The following is a 12,489-nucleotide window of genomic DNA, read 5'->3' as shown; positions in this document are numbered from 1 at the left end:
AAAATAAATTCAATTTTAACAAATTTAAAGCTATTACTTAGTTGGTCATTTATGATCTTTTATAATAAATGATGAAATGGTATTTAATGATCATGGGGACCTGATACTCTCTATCTTCACTAAAGGTTAATCAAGAAGAAATAGGTTTGTAATAATATGTAATTGGATATTTAAAAAAGAATAAATTTCTGTACAGTGAAGGATGTTAAGTATTATTCTTAAAAGATCTTTAACAAAGTTCCTCATCTATTATTAACATTTTAATGCTTTTTTTGTGTGAAGAAAGTTACATGCATTCCTTGTAGAATTTTAAGGAGAATGCAGATTAGTTTCTTTATTTTGGAGACTTCACAGTAGAGATAGAGAGGAATCTAATTTGCCTGGGATGATAAAAGCAAGACTATACCCCCAGAGTTCATTGAATTTAAACTTTCCTTTCAACCCTTTGACTGAAGCCCATAGTTTATGATATGTTTAGCATTTAGGATGTTTGTGCACAGTGTAAAAGATGACCATGGACTGCAGAGAAATTACATTGAAGGACTGGTAAAATGTGCTTAGTTAAAACAAACAAACAAACAAATGAACAAAAAAAAAAAAAAAAAAAAAACACCATCCATTGTGAGAGGCATTTCGTTTAATCCTGCAGTCTTAGCTAAGTGAGCCCTTGGTAAGTGCCTGTATGTCAGAACCATGTAAAGAGAGAGTAGTTTGGGGGATAGATTAATGGGCAAGATCAAGTGTAGTCAGAACTTGTCTTTATTTAATTTGAATTTAGTGAGGCACATCTCATCAGTTTATAAAGATTATCATTAAAGGTAATAGTGACAGAAATGACTTGTTAGCCATAAGGATTATTATTGGAAATGTAATGTTGATAGGATGTTCTTTGGCATTCTTTTATAAATATTAATATGATACAAAAGGGAATTTTCCTACCTGAGGCAACTTACAGAATTCTGATTTTATTGAGAGCATTTTTCAAGGAATTGATAGAGTATTTTACTGACAGGAGGCAAGACAGAAAATATGATTCCAGAGATTTAAAGATCTCTTGCATAAGCAGATATATCATTTGTTGTGTGTTATTAACACTATAAATGTGGGGAAATTGTGTTGTTTTTCCTATAAAATTAATGTTTCATAATACACTGGGAAAAAGAAAGATTACAGTTATGAGCTGAAGTCACTTAAAGGGTTAAAAATATTTTGAAGGAATATGTATCAAAGAATTATAGGTAAAATCAATCTTACATACAAGTCTAATGAGAAATTTGATTTCTTTAAAGGGGAGGAGTAGATTTAATCACACAAATTAATATAGGTGCTTTATATCAGTTGAACAATTTTATTTGTAGAGATGTGTGAATATATAGGATTGAAAGAGTATTAGAGAGCATATTCAGTCATTCGAAAGAATGAATGACCAAGCGTTTTAAACATTTAAAACAACGTGGTAGTTGGCATAAGCAAGGAAACAGCCGAAACATTTTAGGGATTGAATTTAGCATCAGCAAGTAACCATGACTAGTGTGGTAACTAAGGGAAAAATAAATAGGAAGAGGCGTTAGCAAATGTGGGCCTTTGTTGAAGACCTAGTTAAGTACAGCTCTGTTTAAAATTCTCAGTCCAACACTAGTTTGTACCACCTCCAACTTTAGTGCTGAATGGAACCAAATCAAGTCTGAGGTGCAGTTGTTTGGGGGCCATGCACTGGCAAAGGATCAGATTAGCTACCAAGGTAGGAGGGTTGACCAGGCAGTCCTATCTAAAGTTTTCTACCCTGTTCCCTTAGGAGAAGTAATAAAAAATCTGTTCCAATCTTAGATAATTCAAACTCAGAGTGAGTGGTGTCAGTAATAGTGCAGACGATGTAGATTTTCCCTTGTCGGAGATGAAGAATGGAGGTCACCCACCAGCCACCTATAAATATCTTCCTCTAGTCTCAACAAGAATTCCGTTATTTTTGCAACCCTTTCTTCCTTTTGCTAAATTATTTTCCTTTACACATTCTAGTGTGCAGTTATAGAATTACATTTTTGATTGCCCTTTGAATCTCTTTCAATTATATTTCTGTTAAATGAACAGTGAGGCTCTAAATTGAATAAGAATTTATTTGGATTAAATTATAGAACATAGTTTAGAAATCAATCAGTTCTTTTAAGACCAAATCAAGGTTACATTATATAATATTTAGAAATTATGAATAGTTTACTCACCACAGTGAGAAAAGCGATGCCTTATCTGGGCAAGGACTGTCTGTCTCAACATGTCTCCTTCAGCACCAGGTTTTTCTGTGTGTCTTTTTTTTTTTTTTTTAAGACAAAACAGCAGTTCACATCTCTAAGTGTAATGAAGTTACAGTGAAAAACCTCATCTTTTCCTATATTTCCCCTGAAACAAGGATTTGTTCATCCAGACTGTAAAGACTTCAGTGATTGCATATCTGACCTCTACAGTTAGAATGACTTTAACTTGTCACATTTATTAATAATCTTACATGTTGTTATAGACTTGATTCATGGAGCTCATTATCCCTACCTCTTTTTTCCTAAAATACTATTTGTATATGTCTGTGCTCATGTGTGTGTCTTGTTTTCTGACTCTGAAATGTTTATTATGCCTTAGACAGTTACCCCAGGGAGATTATGTAAAAGAGCCTGGAGATGGCGACTCTTTTTATAGCGACATTCCTCCTGGAGTGAGCACAAACTCAGCATCTAGTTCTAAGAAGAGGTCTGCTTTTCTGTCGCATTTTCAGATTTCTACCTGTTCCATCACACATTATTCCATTAGTCAGAACATTTCATTATTTTGCAGCAGGTTTGATTACTTCTTCCTTCTTTCTTGAATGTTAAAAAAAAATAGTATCCTTTGTTCTTTGATTACTCTACTTCAAAATGCCATATGCTCAGAACCACTGGTTTAACAAATCAGGCCAGAAATCCAAACAAAACAAAACTAAGCAAATAACAACCCTAAATCGATATAGAAACCCCAGGGTTTTTCAATCTTGCTCTTATACTGCCTAAGAAACTACACATAGTATTTTATCGTATTTTAAATGGTGAGCTTTATGTCATGCTTGGTAGTCAAAGAAAAAGGTTACTGTCACGCTTCAATAAAAGCAGTTGTTAAAATAAATTGGTAATATAATGCTGCATTGAATATTTTTTTAATTTTAAATTTATCAAAGCTAAGCTTGGTGTGAAAAAAAAAGATTGCTTCTCTGTGAATCATATATTTGAATATTATGATTTTGCCTTTCATTCCTGGAATGACTAATTCTAGACTTTATAATTTAGAGCTTGGTTGCCAAATTAATTTAAGCATATTTAATGTTTGCCTGAGTTTTATAACAGTCCAAATGGGGTTAATATATTATTTATATGTCTTAAACTTGGATGCTGTATTCTTGCTCTAGGATCTTAAGGTGTATAAGACCATTTAAAATTCTGCATGCTTTATAACTGCTTAATAAAATAAGCTGAAAGAAGAAATAAATAGTTGGAATGTTTTAGGAAATGAGACCTACATTCACATTGAAAAAAGCTAAAATATTCCTGTGGAAGAGTTTCTTTAAACTTATTGGTAGGGGTGTAATGTATAGAAAAAAAGATTTGAAAGCCCCCTGCATAACTTTGGGCACAGTAGTTACTTGGTAGACCGAAAGGGAAATTGCTAGTTTATTGAGAAGAAACATGATCTCTTCTGGAGTTCTAAATAGAGTAAATACTCTGTAAAAATTCTGCAGTGGATCTCACTCTTTATAAACATCAGGAAAAAGAATAGAAGGAATTAGTGAGACCTGGGAACTCTCTGTGGAACTGTCCTCAGCATGAAGGATGTTTTTACTCAAATAACATAGCTTAAAGCAAAAGTAAAATGATTAGTTTCTGCATAAGGAGTACAGTTCTATATTAGGATGTTCAAAAATTTTATTCTTTTAACTTATTGGGGAGTTTTTGACTAAGAGAATAAGATTTACTTAAATTCTCTATATAATTATTTTCTTGGTCAAATATTTAATTTTAAATTAAATAATATGGTAAAGAAGTGTAGAAATTAATGAATTCCAGCAGAATTTCTGTTGTTCTTTTGTACAAAATAGGAGTCATTCTATACTTAGCAAATGGTGTTGAAAAATCTAGGGAATTATGTAATAATTGTGCTGAGTTCCATTTATTTTCATTCATCAGTAGAAAGTTCCTTTTAAAATAGACATTGTTAGCAATTAACTGGTATGATATGTGAAGAAGATTTAAAGTACAGAGCTATTTTCTAAAGTACTTCAAGAAGAGCTTAAAATATCGATTTGAATCATTACCAGATTTTAGCAAAATCTCAATGGGTTTTGACTTTTAAACAGTTAAATATTGTACCAAATTATGTGACTCCTCCTAAGTATATGTAGTTTGTCAAAATGCTTTTCTTATGTGGTACAAGGTGGGTATGTAAATTTTGCTTCTTGTAGACAATTCATTTAAAGATGGCAGGACACAAAGAGCAGAAGGTCTTAACGGTACATGGACTTTGTGAGAGACACCTCCATGATAAACGTCTGACTCATTTCAGTTATTGGACAGTTAACCAACAGTGGCATGTTTGGGGGAACATATTTGTGGAGAAAAATGCCAATTCTCAGAAAATAATTTTGTTGTTTAAGAAAACCTAAATATTACTTTGATAAAGGCAGGTTCAATTGAGCAAATCTTAATGAAATCTCTTGGAAGTCCATGTTCTCATAATATTTGAATGGAAGCCATTGCTTTACAATTAAGAAACATCTATGGTGGGACCCCATTATAACTCTGTTGCATGGGTTATGTAACTGAAATATGTAGTGAATTTGCTATCTATGGTTCTTGGGAATGTAATTGGCTTGCATTGCATCCTGATACTTTTCAATTACAAACTCTTGTAATGGGGTTCCATTGTATTTGACTTTTCTTAAATTGAATGTTGTGTAATTCTGCCTTCTTCATGAAGACTTTCATGTTCTCTTCATTCTTTCATTTCAGATTTTTTCTTTCTTGATTTATTTTAATGCACAGTAATGCTTAGAAATGTTGCTTACTGATTTCAAAACATTCATTTGTTTATATTTTTGAACAATATATATACATTTTCAATTTCAGGTCAAATGGACTCTCTCATTCTTGGAGTGAAAGGATTCCAGACACAAAACATATTTCGGACATCTGTGAAAATGGGCGACCTCGCAGTAACTCTTGGCAAGGTATAGGGCAGCATTCTGAACCCATCTGTCCACATAACCTAAAGTCTATATTTTGTGGTTCCTGGTTGTAAAGACTTGTTCTTTTTTGTTAGGTCTTAAGCTCTTCTCCCAACAGAGAGGAGGGCATTTATTATGAGTTCTTTTTTCTTGGATGGGAAATGATGGGATTTGGTAGCACCAGCTCACTGGACACATTGAGAAGGCTGCACAATGCTCTAAAGCCCTATGTTGTGGGCTGGTGCTGGTTGTGAATTGCACCCACTTGAACTACCGTAATTAAACACACAGCGATTGTTTTATTTATATTCAAATCTAGCCATAAACCATCTTTTTCAGGTAACCTGGGAGGCAACAGAAAGAAAATCAGAGGCAAAAGATTTAGACCTCGGTCTAATTCAACTGAGTAAGTCTGAACCTCTAATGGAAAAAGACACTCCAAGGTCCTGTGCAATTAGTGTGAAAAGTTAATTAACCAGATCATCAAAGAACTGTAAACCATGCCTCTTGGTCTTGGTTTTGTCTTTTTAATTCTTTTTTTTTGCCGTTTTAAAATTAACCATGGCTTTTCTCTTTTACATAGGCATCTCCGCAACTGTGCCCAAACCAATACTCCTTGATAGTGGGGGTCTCACCCTCGCTGCAGGCTTTGTCCTCCAGTAACCTGCCATTGTGGTGTTTCAGTTCCGTTTGAAGGGAATTTTGATAACATTCCTTTCTTCTCATCACCCGGGGGTCCAGCCATTTAGAGGGGTCACCCTTCCTCTTCCCAGTATTCACACAACCTAGAAGCATCAGGGGAAGATTCCCACTGTACTAGAGCATGAGAACTGCTCACAGTGTGAAACCACCGCTCCAAGGGCTTCATGGCTGCTATCTAAGCATTCTCTCAGACTACTGGAATATGGTTCCCTTTTAAATTTTCCTTCTGAGGACATTTAAAAGGGCATTTACCTAAACTTGCTCTTTAACGGAATCATTGTCACCAAATGCAACACTATCCATTTTAAATGATAGCCACACTTTTTTTTTTTTAAGTGGGGATAGGGTCAGCAGTTACATTTAAGGTCATTTATAATGAAGTAAACACCATACACTTTTTTTGTTTGTTTCTACACTTAAGAAAGTTCAAGCAAAACCAAGCTTCCTGAAACCTTTATCTCCCATCATGGAATAAAACACATCCTTAGTTTCCTTCTGGACCTTGCCACCTGGTTTTAATTAACTGTACTCTTTGCACCCACCGAAAAAAAAAATTTTTTTTTTTACTTATTTCTCACTGCAGCGCTAGTGATGATGCCCTGCATCTCTATTGCTTCTTCATGCCTTAATACTTAAAAAAATCTGAATAGCAGATATTTGTTAACCGCTTGTCAGAAACTCATGTTAGCTTTTCCATCATATATCCTGCCTTTTCAGTCCAGGACAATAACATTGCCCTGAAATATGGAGCTTCCTACTGATGGTATTGTCTTGTAAGTGGCTTGTCAAAGTTTACTAGAGGATACTTTACCTTAGAAACACTAGATAGGTTCCAGTGATACCACTGCATGGTCCAGACTGGCATCATAGAACTCCATCACAAATAACTAATCCGTTAGAGTTTATCTTATACATCCCCAAAGCGCTTGAATGCTTTAGGGCTCACTGTGGATAAACTCTTCTTGGAATGTTGTTTGATTTGTTTTGCATGAGGTCACCTGGTAAGAGCTTCTTAGCTTATCTCAGTTGCTCACAAGAGTACAGGTAAAACTGCAGAATGTTCTTCAGAACTTCCTTTGTGTACTGTTTAGTGTTCTAACAGTATTTCCTATAACAAGGCTTTGAAAACTCTTAAGTGAACAACAACCAAATATCCAATATTGTATTAAAGCTATGCTTTTAGGACCCAAGGAACACTTGGTGTTTAGCAACACTTTCTAGCATAATCACTTATTTTTTTAAAAAATAATTACGTATCATGTAACAAATATTATGATACTATAGATACCCTTCGAGAAATCTTGCCTGTGAGATAATTATTACATTTAATAAGACATTATAATGAAGTCATCTTTATGAAGAAGAAGTGTTCACGACTCTCTCAGATTTTTCAGACTTTCAGATTTGGTTACATGACTCATGTAACCTAAATGGAGCCAAGTCCATGAAGCTGACCACTGTTCTCACATTCTCACATACCTTATTGTTCGGACACTATGTTTTATTTTGTTTTTCTTAAAAGAAATCCTAATACACAGCATATCAAGAATTATGTCGACAGGTTTTTAAAATACTTTCCGTATTTGTTAAATAATCCCATTTGCTTCTGATATAGCAGTATCACTTGTGTAATTATAAGAGGAGCAGAATGACCACGGACAAACATCTCTTTTAAAATTTTTTTTAGATAATGAGGTATTGTTGGGTCCATTATTTCAACGTTCCCTTTAGTATCTCATCATCCCAAAGGATGATGAAACATCGGGACATGAATGAAACCATGCCCCACAAATGCATACTCTGCTATAAAATGTCCTTGTTTATTGTACTGTTTTTCCACTCAAAGTTTTGCATCTTCCTCACTGTTGTACGTGATGTAAAGAAAGTTTTTGGCTTAGACTTTGTATTATATATTGTGTTTTTACAGGAGGGAGCCCCAAGCACCTGAGCCTGGGCACTCCCTCGCCCAGACAGTCCCATCCCAAGGCATAAACCCAGGGGGCTCTGACAGCCCCCAGACAGGGAGTCTGGATCACAGGTCAGTCTCCACCTGCCCCTTCATTTTGGGCTGCCACTTAATCTGCCTCCAAGTCCCTTCCTTGGCTGAGAACAGGGTCATTTGATCTGTGACTGACCCCCAGCATCTGCTCGGAGGTGGTCCTGGTCCAGCCAGCACCAGCTAATTTTCCTCTGCCTTTCCATCCTGGAGAACACAGAGAGCTCTCCTCTCCTGTCGAACGCATTTTTTTTTTTTTTTTTTTTTTGCATGTTGCTCTACAAGCCAAGTCAAGCCACGTAGGCAGATGTATCACAGTTTGATGAAATCCCATCACTCCAATCAGCACTACCTAGAGATGTTAGGAGGCCCACAGTGAAGACAATTTCATGGGCACATCCCCAGAGGGAACTACAGTTGAGAGCTCTCTTCAGTGACCTCTAGTGAAGTGATCACAGCTTTCTGAGATGTTCCTGGACACAGAGAGAAATGTCCACCATGTGCAAGTCAGGCCATGTGGCTGTAGGTTTCCTGGAACATCCATGGCTGTCCCTTGGAGCTTCTGAGATTGACAGTGAAAGGAACACATGTCTCCTGGAAGTGGCCGACTGCCTGTGGGTGACTCAGTTTGCTGTGCGGCTGTGTTTCACCCGGTAACAGCTGCATGGGCTTTTTCTATGGTTTTCCCCAGGCCAGAGCATTTACTAGCCTTTATGTGTGGCTGCACTTGCTTTTTGACTTTTTTCTTTTTGTTCAGAGTCTCAGTGGAAATCTTTATGCAAGTTTTAATTGGCTATCTCTGTCAAAAGCACAAGTTGGCAATGATTGTGGCTAAAGGCAAAAAGAAGTGCGAGTTGTTCTCAAGTCAGGGGACACTGTCTTAGCAAAAATGGTCGTGTACGCATGAAAAACAATCAAGCCCTTCTCTGAGGAGGGAACTCGTGATGTTATTTTGTGGCGTACATTGGTTATAGCTAACAAGTTGAGGAAAAGCACTATGGAAAAATAATCTAATTTTGTTTGTTTAACTGTGAAAATGTATCTTGATTTAAATGTATCTACTAACTAAAACTAAATATGGAGGAAAGAAGCAGACTTTAACCACAAAAAAACAGTGTTTTTTATCATTTTCCCTGGTTTGTTTCCAAATAACTTTAAAAGTTTTATGGAGCTTGAATCTTTATTGTCTATAGCATCTCTAGAAGTTACCTTTTAAATGAGAAAACTCAGTAAGACCTCCAAATTCTTCCATGACTGAATTTGTTGAAACTGTATTTATTTGACAAGGGCATATTCTAAGAGAATGTGATTTTGCTTGGCTCCCAGGGTAAAAATCAAAAGAAACTGAAAAAACCAAAAAAAACCCAAAAACCCTTGCACTCATAATTTTACTGCCTTTAACATTTTTCTTTATGCAGTCATTCTGATGGAGACTTTGGCCAGATCCATCAGGGGAATGTTAACTAAGGCTGTTGTTGTCCTCTGGCAGTCACTCCTTAGTGATCAGACACTTGGAAGGCAACCTGTGAGGGCCATTTCCTACTGGAAACATGAGTGTGGAGTGCACAAAGGGGAGGAAGGGACATTACAGCTGCACCTAAGTTACTAAACCCACCTTCAAGAACATGGAGGCCTCTTGGGACCACACTTACTGTGTGCTGGGGCTCCAGGATCAGAAGAATGGGTCCCTTTCTGCTCCTTATAGAGCCAGCTGGATCACCTTTCTCGTTGACTCCAGCTTGGGATCTGCTCTCAGGAGTGAGACAGAGGCCGTGTAAAATCTTTCCTTTCATATTGGAAAGAGAACGTGGCCCCTTTTAATTGTTCTTGGGGTGTTATATTCCCAAACACCAGGTTGGAATTGCAGCCATCTGAATATTCTCAAAAAGGCCCATTATCATTTGAAAACCAAGAAGCCAAATGAGTGGTGGCCTGGAAAAAGCCACTTTGGAGGTGGGTGAATGGGACTGCTGACAGATCTCTGAAAGAGAGCTTCTGATCCACTTTGGGAAACCACTGGAAAGGCTTTCCCTGAAAGGTTGAGTGCATTCTAGAATGCCTTGAGCCTTGTTGTAGCTGAGTTTATTGCCATGTCATTGTACAGACTGCCTCATAATCACCCAGCATCCATCCTGGTTTATTTGCCATAGTCATTAGTGTTTAGAGGGTGAAGAACATCCTTGCTAAGCTTGTGCTGTGTATTTTCAGATTTTCTATCTTGTTCTGCTTTCTTTGTTCCTTCCATTGCTTTCTGCAGGTATTTAAACCCATGGTTCAAAAGAGACTATAATGTAGCTAAGTGGGTAGAAGATGTGAATAAAAACACTGAAGGACCATACTTTAGGTATTTTATAAATTAATTTTATATCCTTTTCAAACTCTCCCAGCACATTCAAATACTGTAGTGTGACTGGCTCTCTATCTTGTATCTCCTAATACAAGTTCCCATAGGTGGAAAGGGTCCTTGTTTATTTGCTGCCTTTTGATCTCTGTTTTTGGCTTCGTGAGCAAGTTTAGTTCTTTTCTGAACGTTTCAAATGAAGCCATTTGAAAGGGTTGCCATTTAGTGCATGTCCCTATCCCCATCTTGAGCTTTTTAGTAGCTTTCTCTTCATGCTATGCTATGTAGTGTTCTATGGGCATGAAACATACTTTCCACTAATAAAGAAGCACTATTAACCTGAACAATTTAATTTCTAGAATCTAGCGGTTTCATAATGCATTTCTCCTACTTACTGCCTGAAGAGTGCATAGTGCATACAAAAACTCAAGGAAAAACATGAAAAGAAACCATATAAAATGTGGTGGAATTTTACTTTGAGTAAAAACACTGATTTGACGGAACTTGAAAATTGTTGAGATAATATTGACCACACGAGAGTGTGTGGAATGAGTTTAGGCTTTATTTGTTCAGTACAACCATTTGCTATCAGAGAAGGCTATGCTGGAAAAGGGTTTTACAGATCCTCAAAAAAGCATCTAAAGGAATTTTTTATTCCAGTAAGAATGTCGTTGTCTTACCCTTCAGATAGAACAGGAAGCAGATCAGAAACACGATCTTGATTCACAAAAGAGCAGACAGAATACTCCTACATTTTAGAAACTAGCAAATTTACTCAGTTCACTGCAGCTCATGTAACATTAGAGGTCAGAGAGAATTTCCAAGGCTCTTAATGGCATTTTTTTCACTCTTTATAATATCAAACTGACTTCCTAGATGTAAACATCAACTTTATATATGACTACTTTGTGGACAACTAACGTAAAGGAGCAATATAGACTCAATTACTACCTCTTCTGAACATAACTTCAACAATAAGCTTTCAGATTACTTACTACCATGACTTGGGTAAGCATTTATCAGATATCAAAATATGTATGTGTTTTTAACTCTCAGCACCCATATAAGGTGGACTTTCTCTTCCAGTGTACCATTTAGTTTAGACATGTATAGTTTGAGAAAATGATTAGACCTACCTGCATTTTAATTTGATCCATACATTTGCATATAACCCAAGGGAAGCATAACCCCTGCCTGCTCACAGAAATATCTCCTGCTTTTATACCCCATCTTTCCCTCCTGCCCTGTCCCTCTGCTAATGCCACTTTCGCACTGAACCTCATATACATACACTCACATTCAAACATCCCACCCTCACCTGTAGCTCTCAAGATGGCCAGCGTCAGGAAGACAGGTAAGATGATTTTGAATGTTATTTGGAATCTTGGCTCACCTGCAGTCCTATTTCTCTTTTCTCTTTTCCTCAGGCTTGTGGGCAGATTATAATTTGTATTAGCCATGGAACCAAAACACAATGACTTTGGTCCCTTATGGGGTAGGGCTTATATACCTAAATGGACTTAGCATTTTGCAGCAGTAATTTGTGAAATGGTACTCCGGAAGAGTTGATTCACCTCCCTGGGTAAGCTGAGTAGTTTATGTGGCTCCCAGAGAAGAGTTCACATTTCTTAAAACCAGCCCCCAGGTCTGCCCAGAAGCTGCATGACTAAATGTAATTTGGATGGGGAAATGCTTCAGCTCCCCCAGGTGCACGTGCAAAGCTGCAAGGGCAAATTGTAGAGGGTTCCTTTATCTCCTCTTGTAATATGAGATGTTGGTCCTACAGTGCATAGTCATAGGAAGAATTCCTTATTAAAAATCCATATTTATGTTTAAAAGCTAGATATAATTCAGAGGAGGGTTACAAGTTAACTGTCATTTTGGGGTTAATAATGGTTATGCCTGTAAGACTTGGAAATCAACATAGAATTTTTGTGGAAGTGGTGAATAATTGAGGTATCCCAGGGCTTGCAACGCAATGATTCTAACGCAACAGAGTGAATTTCATCCACTGTCTGTCCACACCAAGCCTCATGTCGGAAGCACAGAGCATCCACACCTTGACTTATGCTCTGCCAGCCCTATGGTTAAGCTCAGGTCTGCGTTATCTGCCGCCAGGTCATTCAGGGTTACCTCTCCTGCCAGAACCACCAATGAGGGCAAAGGTCACTTTATTAATCACCCATGTGGTGTGGGGTTTGTGGCATCCTTATC

At 37.0% G+C, this 12,489-nt stretch overlaps 1 protein-coding gene across 10 annotated transcripts in view; it reads left to right on the top strand.

The window, feature by feature from the left end:
- The window catches only part of ADAM22 (ADAM metallopeptidase domain 22), a 235,492-nt gene that overhangs the window by 209,725 nt on the left and 13,278 nt on the right, over positions 1 to 12,489 (top strand). For 2 of the 10 annotated variants that reach the window (XM_081244764.1, XM_081244760.1), the window contains 4 exons: positions 5,139 to 5,239; positions 5,576 to 5,642; positions 7,866 to 7,976; positions 10,192 to 10,278. In XM_081244764.1, the coding sequence (XP_081100890.1) occupies positions 5,139 to 5,239; positions 5,576 to 5,642; positions 7,866 to 7,976; positions 10,192 to 10,278 (366 nt within the window). Of the gene's footprint in view, positions 1 to 5,138; positions 5,240 to 5,575; positions 5,643 to 5,819; positions 7,143 to 7,865; positions 7,977 to 10,191; positions 10,279 to 11,599; positions 11,630 to 12,489 lie in introns of those variants that run through there. The other 8 variants (XM_081244767.1, XM_081244766.1, XM_081244770.1 and 5 more) reach the window with 6 other exon arrangements.

This window comes from Mesoplodon bidens, assembly GCF_964165515.1.
Source record: "Mesoplodon bidens genome assembly, chromosome: 9".
Classification (NCBI taxonomy): domain Eukaryota; kingdom Metazoa; phylum Chordata; class Mammalia; order Artiodactyla; family Ziphiidae; genus Mesoplodon; species Mesoplodon bidens.
Note: the sequence above shows the minus strand (reverse complement) of the source record. Positions and strands in the feature narration are given on the sequence as shown.